The following is a 16824-nucleotide window of genomic DNA, read 5'->3' on the forward strand; positions in this document are numbered from 1 at the left end:
ATATCTTAAAAGACATTGCTACACTTTCCCCAAAATACTCGGTTTCCACTTAAAGTGTAGCAGAAGAGAGGTGTGTAGCTGGAGAATGTGCAAGTGAACAGGGATTGGAAGATTCTCAGTCCAGCATGCTCACACATAGGCACCCCCATCTCTTCTGAAATCATCAGATCAGTGGGGACTGACAAGTCCTCTCAAGTGCAGCCTGAGGATGCATGGCTTGATCTTTATTGCCACACCAGAGATCATTTATGTCCCACTGCTGGATCTATAGCTATCTCTGTATTATGGCAACTGACCCATCCATAGTATTCACAACTTCGTTGACTTATGTTGTTAGTCTTGCATTTCAAATTGATCTATATTCTCCTCTCCTTTTCTAATTTCCTCCAAAAAGCTGGTTTTGGTATATTTTTAGGCATTTAAAAAAAGGCAATCATGCCCACTTCTTCATTCCTGAAAGCTGGTGCACCTCTTAAAACCAGAAATCCTCACTTCTTTTGCAGTAGGCTCTGGAAACTGTCCATTTATGGATGTTTAAATGGCAAACACAAAGTGCAGTGGTCACTTTTGGTTATTCCAGCCCTTATGCTGCCCCCTCCAGTTTCAATGGTACTGCTGGTTTTGTGGACATCAAGGAATCAATTTTATTAACAGAATCAGGTTAAAAATTTAAAATCAATACCCTGCTTTCATTCCACTTGTATATTCATATTTGTAAGTGTAGATAACTAAAATACATTCAGTTCTACCTGTTGTCATTCTAGACTAAGTTCCTGGGTTTTAGAGAGTGCAGTGTAACATTCTCAGGACATAAAACACTCTTTATTAAATTATATCCCCTGCAGGTTGTCTTTCCTGATCATGCTGATAGCATGAAACTGTAGCTTATAGCAGAGCTTTGTTTCACTTATGATTTGTTTCATAAGAAATGAACAACGGGTTCACCAAAAATTGAGTAAATTTCATCCTTGCATCCTATTTCATTCACGTTTGCCCCTTAGACATAATTTTATCACCATGCTATTGTATAATAAATGTGGCAATGACAGTTAAGCAGTGAAATGCTGTGTGGATAAAAGGCTTCTCAGCTGACCTCATTCAGTCTGCCTTTGAAGATGCTAAGTAGCACTCTGAAATCTGAATATCAAGAATTTAATGTATTTTAATATAAAGGTTCCTGAAGGTATAACAATCACACTACCTGTTATTTACATGTGTGCCCTTTGTGCAGCACACAACTCCTAGAATCATGCTTTTGACCTAGTAGTTCCAACTATATTTTTTTTTCAAAGTAGGTAGTCCCTCCCCTCTTTATTTGGTCTGGCTCAGCTCAAATATATGGCAGTATTATAACAAATAATGGTCCTGCTTCACAGAATTATAGCATAGCAGTATTACTGTAATGGTCCTTTCTCAGAAGCAGTGCTGTAATTAATGATCTGTCAGCTGGTTTTACAACAGCTATTGTCAGAAGCTTTAAAATGTAAGAATTGAAAACATATTTTCCTGAAACACAGCAGAGAGGCTCAGCCTTTAGGCAGTTTTGGGGCAGGTTTCTTAAGGTAACAAAGCATATGCAGTCACACTATCTGTCCATCTGTCTTCCTGTCACTCTGCTCCTAATAAATTTTGATCCCATTGGGCAACTTTATCTATATCTGACAAAGAAAAATATTTCCATGGGAATGAATTACTTTTGGCATTATGACAGTTGGCAGCCCAGTAAGGGCAGGAATACAATGTGTTGACCTCTGGGAGAGAAAGTTACCTTCTGTGTTTAACCTGCTGGCTAACCAGTCAGCATCCCTAAGTCAGAATCAGTTCCAACATGGGCTGCATCTTAGCATTAACTGGCGAGTGTAACAAGGCCTGGGGATAATGTGGGAATGACAGGAAATGGAAGGATGTGTTTGGGTTGAATAAAGACTGACAGTTGTGCTGGAGATTGGAGTGTGAAGTCAGTACTGAATAGTGCAATGTTTAGGTACACTAATATCTAAGAGAGATCATTAGGAAACCCACCTCTGATTGCTCACAGAACAAGCTGTCCTTAACTAAACTTCCTTTTAATAGGATTACTAATACAATACTAATTTTATTTCCTAAAACCTGACTTGTTTTTCTTTAAGTCTGCCATGCCTTCTTCTGTTCTTCTGTATTCAGTGTTTCTAAGAGGGAAATTCTTGAGACAGTGCTATTTGTTCAGTTGCAGAGTTTTGCAAAGGGATACCTGCATACCTATTCCTACATCAGTCCTGGTCCTTGTCAGCTCAGAGGGATAAGCTGGCCTTTAAGTCAGTCTCTGATAATCTGAGAGACAGACTGAAGGAGTCAATGGGGTCTTTTCACTTAGACAAAAAGATGGGGATTTTAATTTATTTCCCTTGAAGATGGCTTTTGGAAAGTCCTGAAACCTAATTGGATGCTCACAAAAAGCCATATTCTGAGCAGGCAGCAAAAGTTTCCCTTGAAAACATTGCATGAGTGGTATGAGGAATTCTGTGTTGTATCCCAGTTCTTATTATACTTAAAATGATAAAACTAATAAGGGAGGAAACAAAACAAGGATTTTTGCGTATATTCCGTTGCTGGACAGTTTCCACTGCATGGCTTCTTATTTACATCTTGTTGCTGTGTAAAAGATGATTGTACCAGTCCAGAAACACAAATTCTCCTTTCATGAGAAATTGAGAAATTAACACAGTATTTCTTACTGTTTTCTAGCTGTTATATTTCTGGTAGGGGGGTGATGTTTATTCAGTGGAATAATAGGATTATGCTTTTGATTTTCTTTTTGTAGCATACACCATTATAGTCTTTTAAAATGTTCCAGTGTTAAGACTAAACTTACCAAAATAACCTGTCAATATACTCTGGTCTGTTGTCTGACTCTATATGTAATTGTTATTCAAGGCTTATTGGGTGTTGGTTTCCAATCCTTTGGCAACAAAGAAAAACTGAAATCTAGTCCTTTGCAACACCTTTTTGAGGTAAGTTCAGAGAAGACCAACTAGGTCTGTCTTTGCAGGATTAAACACGTTATGGTTCGTTGGCTTGCTCCATTCAAACATGCCTGATACCATCTGAGTTAGCATTTACTTTTTGTTGATTTTTTGGTACTCTTAAGTGGTACTTTGTGTGTGATATAGATAGAAAACACATAAGGGATTTATGTACTGACCTGCACAGACCCAGTAACCCTGAGGAGAGGATGGCTTATGTTCAAGCCCTCATCCTCTAAAAGATCTCACATATTAATGGGGCTTAGTCAGGGTTCCTGTGTGGCACTCTGAGGTGTTTTCTTAGCTCAGAGCTGAGCTGGGTATGGGAGCTGTGGCTGATGCTGCTGTTCAGGCAGCGTGCCACAGGAGAACTGCTCTGTGCAAATCTGTCTCGTGGCAAAGGAACAAACTGTGTTTGGATACTTGGGTACTCAGCAGCTGAATGCATGTCTGTCAACTGTTTCTATGGCAGGGTAGCTCCTTCTGAACTTGCCACCTTCATTGACACAGGTGAACTTGCTTGTTCCCTCGTTCCTGAGCCCTGTGGATTTAAGTTGATAGATTCTCAGCTCTGAGGAGTTTTAGAGCTGTAGGACTGATTTAAAGAGAAAACAAGAAGCAGTCATATTTTTGAGATTGTGCATCACTGTGTATTACTTCATTTTTATGTATGATTTCAGTCTACTCTTAGAATTTTAATTTTTTATGCTTGAATTTTGCACTAAAGCTTCAAAATACCAGCTATTGCATGTAGGCTTTATGACCTTAAAAAATTGCCTTTAAGTGTAGAGAACAATATTCAGTCAAGATGCAAAAAATTCTGAAACAGTAGTTGTTTGAGACCAAATTAGTTTCTCAGTTATTCCCAAATTTTAAGTGTTTGTTCAGCTGTATGCCTGGCTGTATCAAAAACTGAGATGTGTTTCAAAGTGGTGCTTTTTCTGCTGGGGTGTGAAATCAATATTTCCTATGAATATAAGTTTGTAAAATACTGAGTCTATCAAAGATTTTGCTGCTTCAACTGCTATCTCAATTTTAGACAGTGCAGTTGCCATAAATGTCAATTTTCTGGTCTTTTGGAGACATGGCTGTGGTTTAAAAGTCCATGATAGGTTCCCTTCCAAGCATAAATTAGTTCTTCCAAATTTTGCTGCTGCAGTTGTTTCAAGGTTATGAAGAGGATAATAGTGGCAGCAGTAAGGAATTAGGGCATTAGTCTTCTTTCAAGATAAGCTGCACATTTTCCTATTGGGCTTTGGGCTATTCATTCTTTCTTTAAATGGGGAATGTGTTGCTTAAACAAGTCTTTTAAAATGTTAAAAATGTAATCTTTAAATGTGTATTGTTCTTGTAGAACTGTTTTTATTGGAGGACAGGATTATACTACTTCAACATTTTTAGTGTCATATTTTAGGTGTATGTGCAGATTAACAAAGCAGCAGAAGATGAAAACACAAAAAAGCTGGCTAAGGATTTCTTCAGAAAACTGGAGGAACATGATGAGCAGGCATTGTCAATTTGGAAGCAGTTTAGAGACCTCAGTATTGAGGAATACGTCCGGATTTATAAGGTACAAATCATCCAAATACTTTTTCTGTGTTGTTGGTAAAATGATTTCTTTCTCTATTGCTTCATCGACATCATTGACAGTGCACAGTGCCTTTTCATGTAGGAGACTGCCAAGCAGTGGACTCACTTGGGATCAGAGATTGCTCTAAGGTTACCAGTTCATTTCCCTTAACTTTAAAACTTTAGAATGTTGTGAGGAAGCTGTTTCTCAGTATGCCAGGCTAAGTCTCATTCTGCTTGGGAAAAAGCACAGTAGCTGATTTCTCATCCAGGCAGGCTGTCACTACAGTTGCTGACGTGCTAGATATGTTTCATTTAATACAGTCCAGGTAATTGGCCTTTAGACTAATTCTCCCTTCTCAGAAGTCCTGAAGCTCAAAGTGTGGTGCTAAAGAGCCAGGCAAATTAGTGTTGAATAAATACTGCTTGGTTTTGCTTTATCTTTGAAGTCAGCAACAACCCACCAAATTTAGAAGTTTCCATGTAATAAATTTTATTAGAAGATTACCCTTTCACATTTCTGATCTAATGTTATAATGGTGCTTATTAAATTGGGTGTAAGACATTACAGCAGCAGGAGTTCCTGCAGGTGGAGTTGAGCTAATACACAGCTGTCTGTTTACACTGTGATCTCATGAGTGGAGCCAGTGTCCACTGTTTCATGGGACATGTTTGTGCCACTGACCTAAAAATTTTAAAACTAAAAACTTAAAAATTTTAAAGCCGTTTATAATCCAGATAATGTGGCTGTGCTTTAACTTCTTCCCTGAAGCATGTCACTGGAGCCAAGAAAGGACTCTTAAGTTAACATCTCCGAAGTGAGACACTTGATAATTCTTGTGGAAAGCTGGCCTCTGAAGGTAATTAGGTACTGGGCTGTATATGCAGCTGCATCTTGAAGGTCACCCATCACTAATCACATGATGACTGGTACAGCTAGGTCTTTCTCTCCCAATTTCAATTAAACTAAAAAGTTTAAAAACTGATGAACTGACCAGGTTTGATAGTTAAGGTCATCTTGTCTCCTCTGAATGTATCCTCAGACTTAATTTCTGTATGCTCAGCAGTGTTTGTGAGCAGCTTTTACTTTTCAAAATTCTTTTAAGCATCCTTTTAAAATAGGGTTGGTTTCATGTCCAGGTAGCTCCTCTGCACCCCACTGGTTTCACCTCGAGCACAGCAAGGAAGAGACTTGCCTCAGAATTGTATATGAATTGCTCTAACCAGTTTATGCCTGATTTCTCATGAATGTTACATTGAACATCATATTCACCTCAGGGAGAGATTGATTCTAGTGCAGAAATCGATTAAATCAAAATCCAAGCATCCTTTCCTTTTAACAATTAAGTGATATTTCCTGGAATAACATTAATCTTTGCACTGTATCTGATCTGTGACCTATCATCTGAATTACAGAAACATAATTAGCCTTGATCTTAACTATATTACCCTTCTTTGATATTCTTGTAACTTCTCAGCGTCTAGGAGTGCACTTTGATGAATATTCTGGAGAGTCATTTTACCAAGAGAAGGCCCAGGAAGTTCTGAAGATGTTGGAAGATAAAGGACTCCTTCAGAAAACAATGTATGAGCTCATTCAATCTGTTGGTGCACTTTATTTAACATCTCAGTTGCACTTCAAACAAGATAAGATGAGTGAGGTTTGTACATAATCTGAGGGGAAGAGTTTTCTTTACGTGGTTTTGGTAGCTGTTCTAGTAGAAGACCATCAGGATTGTGCGGTCACAGCTAAAATTTACATTTTCCTTTTCTGTGACTAGCACAGAAGCCTGGCCTTGACAAATTGGGTACAATGACAGTGTTCAACTCCTAATGGTGTTTTAGGCTGTTGATTGGTTTGGTAGCTCTGTGTGCCATTTAATGAATAGAATTAGATGTCATCCTTACCTTGATGAAGGAGGTGCCTGGCTGAACTGGGATGGAAGCTGTAATCATGGAATGCATCAAAATGTGGGCAGGCTGCTCCCTGACATCAGCAGTGGTGACCGCAAACGTACAGGAACGGTCTTCAAAAAGGCTTAAAGGAGATGGTCATTCAAAGAAAAGGAATGAGACACTCTAGAGGGAAGGGGGCTTGTGGCAAGAGGCCTTGGCTTTGGCTCTGACCTCAGTCTTACCTGAATTTACCTGTGTAATGGCTTGCAGTGCCATCAGTATTTCCCCTTGACTTACAGAAAAGGGACAGGAATTGTGGATCTCTCAGAGAAGAAAGACCTCTTGACAGTTTCCACCGTCATGCGCAGTGATGGGACATCTCTTTATATAACAAGGCAAGTAAGCCCATCTGTGCTCCCTGCCAGTCATTCTGCCAGGGAACTTCTGAACATCAGCACATTGATAACTGATGGCATGGATTATGAAGATTTTTATTTCTAGGATGGTTGTAAGTGAAACTAATAATGTAACTATGATGGGATGAAATACCATCTTTTAAATACTTTTCCTCCCCCTAAGTAATGTTAGTAAATCTCCTCTTTGCATAAATGATAATACTTCCTCCAGCTACTAACTGAAAATGAAACTAGAATCTCTGGATCTAATAAATAGTTGCCAAATAATAAAGGTTTTAAAAGACCTTTGCTTAAAGTGTTGGTTGATGGTGTGATGCAGGAAAAAATTGCTTGTTCAGCCTTGCCTTCATTGACTCAGTGGACCACCAGTGCTGTAACATCAATTTTATTGCTGTTTTTCAGCCATCTCATCAGTATCCTAAAATTCCTCATGGGTATTTTAATATGGAAGCCTTAACAGTTTCTTTGTGCCAGGAATGTAAATAAATCTAGTGTCTAGCCCTCAGGGTAAACTGTACAGCTTTTCAAGGCAAGGGTATTAGAGAGATGCTACAGTCAATCCTGTGCATTAGGGAGCTGCTGAATCCTGTAGCCAAATGAAGACAAAGATGCCACAGCTGCATGCCTACAGATCAGCTAGGAATAAGCATAAGCACCTGATCTCCACAGGCCCAAAACCACTCAGCACAGTGGGCACTTTGTTCCCCTCTGGATGATTAGGATGAGTATCTGTCTGTTCCTGAGAAGAAATAGATGTACGTGCATAGATACATATGTGTATGTGATATATATTGTGATAGATATACTTGTATTATGTATATGCTGAGTGTATTATTGAATAATTTAATCAATATACATATGTATTGCACATGCACTATGCATCCCCCAGTAGCTGGAGGCCCCTGTGGTCTCTCCAGCAGTCAGCCTGGACCCTCTGATGCCAACAGTTCAGACTGCTCTGGGTGCCCCATCTCTGCAGGCACATATGGAGACTTCTGGGATACTTTGCCTGCTTGCTTGGCTATTCAGCTTGGTACTTGCTGTCAGTCATAGGAGGAAGTGTGTGCCCTCACTCCAGCTGTTAGCTGAGACACCTTGTGACCCCTGGTCAGGCTCCAGCTGTTACTGCTTCATTTCACTCATGCCCAGTCCCCTCAGTCTCTGACACCACAGATGCACAGCCTACATGAGCTGTAGTCCCAGCTGCAGCTGCTGACCCTCCAAATGTGTGCACACAGAGGAGAGAGCCCCCTCACCCCAGGAGAGTTTGAAATGGAGTTTCATGGAAAGACAGACTGTGCTGAAGAGGTGCAGGACAGAACTACACAAACATATAACCAGCAATCGACTTAAAAGCCACCCATCCCTGTTATGATCTTTTCTTATCTTTGGTCCCTCCCCTCAGCATTCCATAACAAGTCTTGTGCAATTGCAAATGCTTTTTTCAGATTGGAGTACAAGGCTGATGGTTCTCCTGGGACAGTCCTGTGTGCTTGTCTGTGTGTAGATGAGCTTTGTACCATTTAAGCTAAGGTTGAACATGGGTTCATTTTCCAGGAAAGGGTTGTTTCTCTCAGGTCCCAGCAGGCAGACAGACACTGGACTTACTCTGCACCAAAGAACAGTTTCCTCAGCAACTTTCTTAGGTAGTGGTTTAAAAAAAAACATTTCAGACTTGTTATCAGCAAAGTACACGTCCTTTTTTATGTGTAAGGCATACATGGATCCTTCTTTTCAGGAAGTCCTCTCCCCTCCATAAAAAGCAGGTTATTTTTCTAAGAGGCAACTAGTGAGGTATGTCTGAGCAAAAGTCCAAATAGTTTCTCATTATCTCTTTCAGAGATCTTGCAGCTGCTATAGACAGAATGAATAAGCACAGCTGGGATACCATGATTTATGTGGTAAGTAATTCTGGATTCAGCACACACTTTGGTGCTGACTCCCTGCAGTAACCCAGGGGCCTCTGGCTTGCAACATGACTTTGGCACACAGTATTTTTGGCAGTAAAATGGATGCCCTTACTGCCCAGAAGCTGTGCCTCTGTGTGGCTGTGTTCCTTGGTTCTGTTTCAGTACATGACCCCCAGAATGGCTGAAAAATACCTTTAAACTGAAAGAGTAGGTTTAGATTAGATATTACAAAAAAATTGTCACTCTGAGGGTGCTGAGGCACAGGAAGAGGTTGCTTAGAGAAGCTGTGGATGCCTTATCCCTGGAAGTGTTCAAGGCCAGGCTGGATGGTGCTCTGAGCAAGGTGGTACAGTGGGAGACACCCTTTCCTGTTGTTGTTCTGTTTCTGGAGTCCCATACTGTTGTTATCAGATTTCTAAAGTCCATACCTCCTTGGTGTGTTCTTATGGCTGCAGATCTTCACAGCACAGACTCCTTCTGCATCTTGTTCTCTCTCAGGTCAGGGCTCCTCCAAGGCTCTCCCTGACTGGCTAACCCACCCCCTTTTATCCCAGTTATCTTCATTGGTCACAGCTGCAGCCTAATTAAGGACATCGCAGCTGCAGCCCATCAAGGACAACTGGGACCTCCCAGGGTAAAGCCTATATACAGATATTCAAATACAATACATTTCCTCTACTATATTTCCCCCTTTTCTTTTACTTACAGAACCAGGTTTTACATACAATACATACATTTTCCCATGACTTAAAGGCCACGTACAACACACATAGCTCCTTGCTCAAAGGCCATACTCTGTCACAGCTCCTTGACTCAAAGGCTATGTTCTCTCACAGCTCTTGGCTGTCTGATCTTCTACCAACTATCACTGCAGCTCTTGGCTGTCTTATCTTCTACCAACTATCACATCAGGGTCACCAATTGTTGTTCTATTTCTGGAGTCCCATACTGTTGTTATCAGACTTCTGAAGTCCATACCTCCTTGGTGTGTTCTTATGGTTGCAGATCTTCACAGCCCAGACTCCTTCTTTTGCATCTTGTTCTCTCTCAGGTCAGGGCTCCTCCAAGGCTCTCCCTGACTGGCTAACCCACCCCCTTTTATCCCAGTTATCTTCATTGGTCACAGCTGCTGCCCATCAAGGACAACCGGGACCTCCTGGGGCAAAGCCTATATACAGATATTCAAATACAGATATTCAAATACAATACATTTCCTCTACTATACTTTCCCACAGCAGGAGGGTTGGAACAAGATGATCTAAGGTACCTTCCAAGCCTTTATATGATTTTATGGAAATTAGCTCTGGAGTTATTCTCTACTCATTGCAATTAGTTTGAAAGGATCTCTTACTTGATTTGACTTTTTTTTTTTATAGATGTTGTAATTAATAAGTAAACAAACCAGAAAAAGATGTTACTATTATAAAGGGTTTTAAAATGTTAATTTAGAAATTAATGGTCTAAAATGAAACTAAGTCTACTCTGAAGTCCTGATATCTTATCTGAAATGTACATTTTTATGGCTTTGAACAATGCCTTAGTTTCATTATGTAGAAATTGCAGATAAAGTACTACTTAATCAATCTGGATGAAGCAGTTGTAGACAGGGAATCTTTTTATATTTATTGGTTTCATTATTTTGTTTTTTCACAATTCTAGCAGTATCAGTAATGGATATGAATAGCAGGACTGTCTCCTTACTTCTCTGAAACTGTTTTTGATCTCATATTAGCAAGAAAGTATCATGTGATGCTTTTAAATCTTCTTTTTCTCAGATTTAGAAAAAAATTACAAAAGCCATGTTCTTTTATATCAAGTCCAGAATTAGTAACATGTGGAAAAAAAATCTGTATGTGGTCATGTTTGGTAATGTCCTTGTACCCTCTCTGTAGAGCTTTTTCAAAAGTCATTATAATGTGACACAAAACAAGATGCAGGGAGAGAGATCAGTAAGCAGAACATTAAATACACATTTTAAAGTGCAACTTCTAGTTAAATCACATTCCTCCTTTTAGCTTTAGTCTTCAGGAAGTTTCCTGTAGCTTGCCATTCTTACATGTTGTCGTAGAACAGGGAATTTTTGGTTATTCTGGGAGGAAATAGTGTGATTTTGGTGGGAGCTCTTCTGCCCCTGCTGGCTGGAACAGTAAGTCCATCAGCATCCAAGGGCAGTGTGGCTGTGAAAGTGCAATGCTTTAGATGTTAAGGATGCTTCCTGTCTGGTTCACGTGGGTGAGCAGGTATGTGTTTGGTGCTCCAGGAGGTAGCAGGGACCAAGGGAGAAAGAAGAATTAGAAAAAAATTAGTTGTCCACTTTGCACAAATCAGGATGTCAGCTGAACTTTCAGCTAATGGCATGAGCAAGCATATGAACAAGAGTCTTGAGCAGACTGCTGCTGTAGTTGAACTCCAGTCACTGTTTAATTCCTTGCCTGGGCTTCCCTGGTCTCCTCTCAGTCCAAAGAGAAACACAGCACAGCCAGACTGTGATGTGACTCGTGTCCATCATAGCCAATGTCTCATCCAAGTGGGAAATGACAGATTAGACTGTCCTGTCCTCTCAGCCTTGCTCAGGTTGTATGGTTTTCAGAGGACATGATTAGTATTTTTATAATTTCTGACTTTCTGAGGACTGAGAAAGTGGGTCATTAAATAAAAGAGTGAAACAAACTTTTAGGAGACTCTTGTGGGACAGACAGCCTGGTGAGGGCACTGGCAGCCTAGCTGAGCTTTGCTGCTGTTTTGTGGCACTGCTTTGTAGTGAGTTAGGACTTTACTCAGTGTTACCAGGGGCAGGAGGACTTCATGGGATTAAATGAGCATGTTAATGATTTTAGTCTTTAATAATTAAATACAAACATATTTCAGAATGCTTATCTTGTTACAAGAAAATTATTTAGAGACTCTAGAGTCTTATTTCACAAGATCGTCTTATTTTCATCACATCGGCTTCTTCAGAAGAACATTAAATGGGTTTACTACTTGTAATGCTGTAAATCAGTGCATTCACCAGTTTAGGTTTTAAAAAAATCCTACTTATTTCATAAAAAGGCAGTGGTACGAGGCAAATATTCAAAACATCTTAAAATGTGTGGCATGGTATGAAAGGGGTACTTAAGATTCCATTGAATGTTGCACTCAAGAAGGAGATGAAAATGCTTTTAGAAATGAAGAATTAAATATAATCCATGCTGTCAGACTGCAGACTTCTACCTTAAAGCCAGACACTTAATGAGAGAGGTCTGGCTTTGTGCAGAGATGCACATCGTCTGTAAGGTGCGTGCAAAAGGACTTGGAAAGCCTTGTTTGAAGCACCAGCCACTGCTGAACATTTATCAGCTGTCCTTTTACCAGCCTTGCTTGTGAGTCAGCATGGAGAGGTGATTCCCAGGAGCAGAGCAGGTTATGAGGAGCTAGGAGAGAGGAGGCAGGTGCTTGTACAGGGGTAGTTGAGAAGGAACACAAGCATTTCACTCCTTGTCCCAGAACAGCAAACAAATGAGAAATAGTGATTATTTGGTTATCTCTGCACTGTTTTATAAGGAGGGATAAAAAGGGGTCTGAGTGAGGCAGTCAAAACAATTAGGAAGGAAAATGAACCTCAGAGCAGCAGCAGCTGTAGCTAGAAACACATGTGAAGGCTGTTGTTAAACATAACATACAGTCAGAAATAACTTCAATTTGTATGAGAGTGTAAATGAAAGTGGAAGAGAGCACAAGTTGCACCACTGTCATGAAATTGTGATCATTTTTACATTTTTTTGAATTATGTATCTGCCTTATGATGTAAAACTACAAATCATGCTGGGGACAATAGAAACTACTGGGTTCTGGAGGCAGGCAGCCAAAGAGGAGTTCTGTTTCTAAGCCAAAGGACCCTTGGAGTTTGGTGATAGAACCCAGGGGTATAACAAGAGCAGCAAGGTTCTGAAATGAAAATGGAGATATTTTGTTTGATGGGCAGCTCTCAGATTATGAGAAATTAAAGAACATTGTTTCCTTTCACTTAATGTCTTTGCCTTCATGACCTGAGAATAATAATTTCTGAAAAGGTGGATTTCTTTTTCTAACATAATTCAAAATCCCATTGCCATAGATTCCAGCTGTCACAATTTTCAAGTCTTGTTTGTCTTCATGAGTCTTAATTTTGCTTGCAATGATTTACTGGCATTGTGGTAGTGTGTGTTAAAAGCTACTGCTTATCAGACTTGTAGTGTTTTCTGATATGCGTCAATTCTATTCCTTAGACAGATAAAAGCCAAAGTAATCACTTTCAACATTTATTCCAAATACTGAAGCTCATGGGTTATGACTGGGCAGAAAGGTATGTACTTAAAAATCATAATTATATACTGGTTTTGGTGGTTAATTTCTTTTTCCTCAAGAATGTATATAATATGTACATTGGGATTTCAGTTGAGTGCTCTTTTGAGGAGAGTCTCCTGATGGTGTCCATCCGCCACCATGCTATAGCACACATCATGTAGGCATTTTGGATGAAACTAAGCTACAAGGTGTGATGCTGGTGTGCAAGTAATGGACTCCAGAGTACAAGCAGACATTTTGCCTGTAGAACCCAACTAGTACTAGTCCAACAGAGAAGCAAACCCTTAGAAATATGTGCAGTGTGGGCCTCAGGTCCTTATCAGCAGCCTTTTCATTCTGTGTGTCCACTCCTGCCGGTCTGATTTATTTGTGGATGGAGTCATTGCTGTGTGTTCTGGATGTGAAAAACAGCCCTGTCTCTCATTTAACAGGTTTTTCATAACTGCCTGATGTGAAAAAGGGAAACTATTTTTAAGAGACTTCATGGCATAGCTTCTGGGATATTGTGTGGTCACAAATTATTACCTCTTAAAGTATTTTATTTTAGCAGAGATCAGAATCTGAGTTTGTGAATCATGCTTCAGGCTTGAAGTATCTATTGCAGGGAAGTGTATCCCTGCTGTTATTCATTGTAATTACCAGTCTTGTTAGCAATCTGAGCAAAGGTCAGTAATGGATCTCCAGACTAAATCATATTCCTCTCTGCCAGACTGCATGTCTTTTGTGGTTATATATAGGGTTTAAGCCTTCAGGAATACCAACCTGCCCCCTTTAACAGTGCTTCAAGTTGGGCTAAAATTACCTTAGATTCTGAATCAAGAATAATGCTTGGGATTATTACGAGCAGAAACAGTGAATGCTTTATTATTAGCAATGATTAATTATACTGTTAGCTTAATGTGGCCACAATAGAATTATTATGACTCCTTTTCTAATTATATTAAGAGATCTCTGTTGCCACAGTAATTTGATCTGTCTACATCCTGCCTCTCCTCAATTTATTGCAGTTTATTGCATTGAGGCTTCTGTACTAAAGCTAGTAGCAAGAGATTCCTGAGAGCACACAAATGACCAGGCTATCATAACTCTGATCATAATTTTCCCATTATATAATAAGTATGGAGCTTGCTTGCTGAAATGAGAGTTACTGATTATATCACTGAGCTTCCCACGTTGGAGTGTTATTTATTCAGCTGTTATTGCTCTTTCCTGGTAGAGAATCCAGCTCTGAAAAAGCACTGCAAATGTTTCTCTTGATTGAAATATAATTTTGATCCTACTGCTTCTCAACACAGGTGCCAGCATGTGTCTTTTGGTCTAGTTCAAGGAATGAAGACTCGGAGAGGAGAAGTAGTTTTTCTGGAAGATGTTTTAAATGAAGTTCGCTCAAGGATGTTACAAAACATGACTTCCACAAAAAGTTAGCTATTTCAGGTCTTACTGGCTTCTTTTGATGTTCTGTGTTGATCACATTGTGTCATCTTTTCCACCCTTCACTTCTCCCTGTATTGCACTAATCACAGTAATATGCTCCTTTCCTTTCTTTTTGTACTAACCATCATATAAGCAACATTACAATAATTCTTTGCAACTCTGTGAACTCCCCCAAATTGCAGATTTACAAATTCTAAAATTCAGTGAAATTATTTTATCATGCCCTGAGAAGGAAGGTACCTGCCTTTTGGGGACAATTGTTTTTTTCTGGAGGGACAAATTAGTCAGTAGTAGATTTGGGGCTGGAGTTGAGGGATCAGTCAGTCAGATTTCATCCAAAGGATTTATAGCTCTGGCAATTTTCTCTGGCAGGAGTGACCCTCGCTTGCCTGCCACTGCTGCCGTGTGACCCTGCCGGCCTCGTGGCTGTTCCCGAGTGCCAGGGAGGTCACTGCTCTGCCCCAGATTGTGCTGAAGGGGGGGTTTGCCTGCACCTCACTGGGCTGTGGCTCCAGGATCGTTTCTTCCTGATGCACTACAGATCCAAGCAGTTCCTAGTGAAATGCTGCCCCCTCTTGTGCTCTCTGGGGTTAGGTGCTGGATTGAGCCAGCGATCTGATCGGCTTAAGTAGTATGCATATTCCTTGCTCTGCCTCCTCAGCTTTTTTGAAACAGACGATTTTCCTTGTAAAATGGACAAGGAGGTGGTGTCCCTGCACGTGGCAGGGGGTTTGGACTGGATGATCTTTAAAGGTCTCTTCCAACCCAAAGCATTCTGTGATTCTCCCAATTCAGATTCCCTCAGCATAGTCAGTTTAGGTATTTACAGTGGATGGCATGAATACTCCCTAAATGTACATCCAAATAGTCCATTAGCCATTGGAACAACTTTTTTTGTTTATGCATCTTGTTATCACTTGGAGCTATTTATCAGTTTTTCAACAAAATCTGCATTTCCCTGATCTTGGAGATTGGCTGTCATAATTGTGAAAAAGAATTCAGTGTAGCCTGCATAGTCTGTCGTAATGCACCCTCCTCACTTCAAATCTGTGCTACACATACAAGGGGAAGTGGGAAAAAGCCCATGTGAAACAGCTGTTTTCAGCTTTCCATATTGCTAGTTTACAGTTATGGAAGATCTGCCTGCTCTTTTTTTGGCATCTCCAAGTCTGAGCAGGAGTCATTATGGTGCTGCAGACTTAACAATGTTTTTCTGTTTCTCTTCAGCAACCAAAGAGACCCAAGATCCTGTGGAGACAGCAGAGAAGGTTGGTCTTGCAGCACTCATAATTCAGGTGAGTCTGAGCTGCCTGACGAGGTGTCTGCAGTGTCTGTGAGAAGTTGCAAACTGAGATAGAAGAGCTGTGTCTGGGTGACATCAATTTATTGTTCCAGGACTTCCGGGGCCTTCTGTCATCTGATTACCAGTTTAGCTGGGAGCGAGCTCTCCAGAGTCGGGGAGATACAGGGGTGTTCTTGCAGTACACCCATGCCAGACTCCATAGGTAAGAGGAGCATTTCTGCACAGCACAGTCTGACATGAATTTTAACCTTATTAACTTTCTGCTTTGCTAAGTAGTAATGCTAACTCCTTAAATATGACACATGTTCACTTTTTCAGCAGAAGTGTGAGTTTAAGATAGAAATCATTGAGACTTTCCAGAAGATCAGGCCAATTAATTTTAAATTTTCTACCTCATTTCCATGGAACTGAACTAACTGTTCATGTAGTTTCTCAGTTCTAGGAACAGCTTCTCTGTGGTTGGTGTCACTGATGAGGAATGGTTGCCTAGAACTAATGAAACTGATGTGAAAGCCAAAATGCCCACACTTGTAAAACACACCACATCACAGAACTTGGATGTTTTCGCTACCCACAGTAACTAGTGGATTATTTTTAACATTGTTATTTTCCCCCACTGTTGATAGCCGAGATTAAAAGGAGATCCCTTCCTATTGACTCAGGTCAAACACTTGTTTAATTATTTTTTTAAAGAGTTTCAGAAGAGTCCATGTTGAACAGTTTTATCAATTATACTGAACTGCCAGAGCAGACCTCAGTATGTGTTTTCATGTATGATTCCTTCCTGGGTGAGACCAAAGGTGTGAGGCAATGTTAGCAGGACATGGTGTTCAGAGAGAACGTGCAAGCCTGATCCTTTTCTCTGGTCTGTTCTTGGTGTACTCCCTTGTCATGTATTGGTGGTTCCAAGGTACCATAGTGGGGGATTGTCTACCTCCCTAGTCCTTTTAGCTTCTGGACCTGTTGTC

General features: G+C 40.3%; 1 protein-coding gene across 5 annotated transcripts in view; it reads left to right on the plus strand.

The window, feature by feature from the left end:
• The window catches only part of RARS2 (arginyl-tRNA synthetase 2, mitochondrial), a 34693-nt gene that overhangs the window by 9166 nt on the left and 8703 nt on the right, over positions 1-16824 (plus strand). For all 5 annotated transcript variants that reach the window (XM_071443347.1, XM_071443338.1, XM_071443365.1 and 2 more), the window contains exons 8-16: positions 2914-2990; positions 4417-4572; positions 6050-6156; positions 6767-6862; positions 8724-8784; positions 13041-13117; positions 14415-14539; positions 15781-15848; positions 15949-16058. In XM_071443347.1, coding sequence (XP_071299448.1) covers positions 2914-2990; positions 4417-4572; positions 6050-6156; positions 6767-6862; positions 8724-8784; positions 13041-13117; positions 14415-14539; positions 15781-15848; positions 15949-16058 — 877 coding nt within the window. The remainder of the gene's footprint in view (positions 1-2913; positions 2991-4416; positions 4573-6049; positions 6157-6766; positions 6863-8723; positions 8785-13040; positions 13118-14414; positions 14540-15780; positions 15849-15948; positions 16059-16824) is intronic.

The sequence above is a fragment of the Agelaius tricolor genome, unplaced genomic scaffold, assembly GCF_023055355.1.
Source record: "Agelaius tricolor isolate 1412-34295 unplaced genomic scaffold, bAgeTri1.0.p SCAF_1, whole genome shotgun sequence".
In the NCBI taxonomy this organism is placed as follows: domain Eukaryota; kingdom Metazoa; phylum Chordata; class Aves; order Passeriformes; family Icteridae; genus Agelaius; species Agelaius tricolor.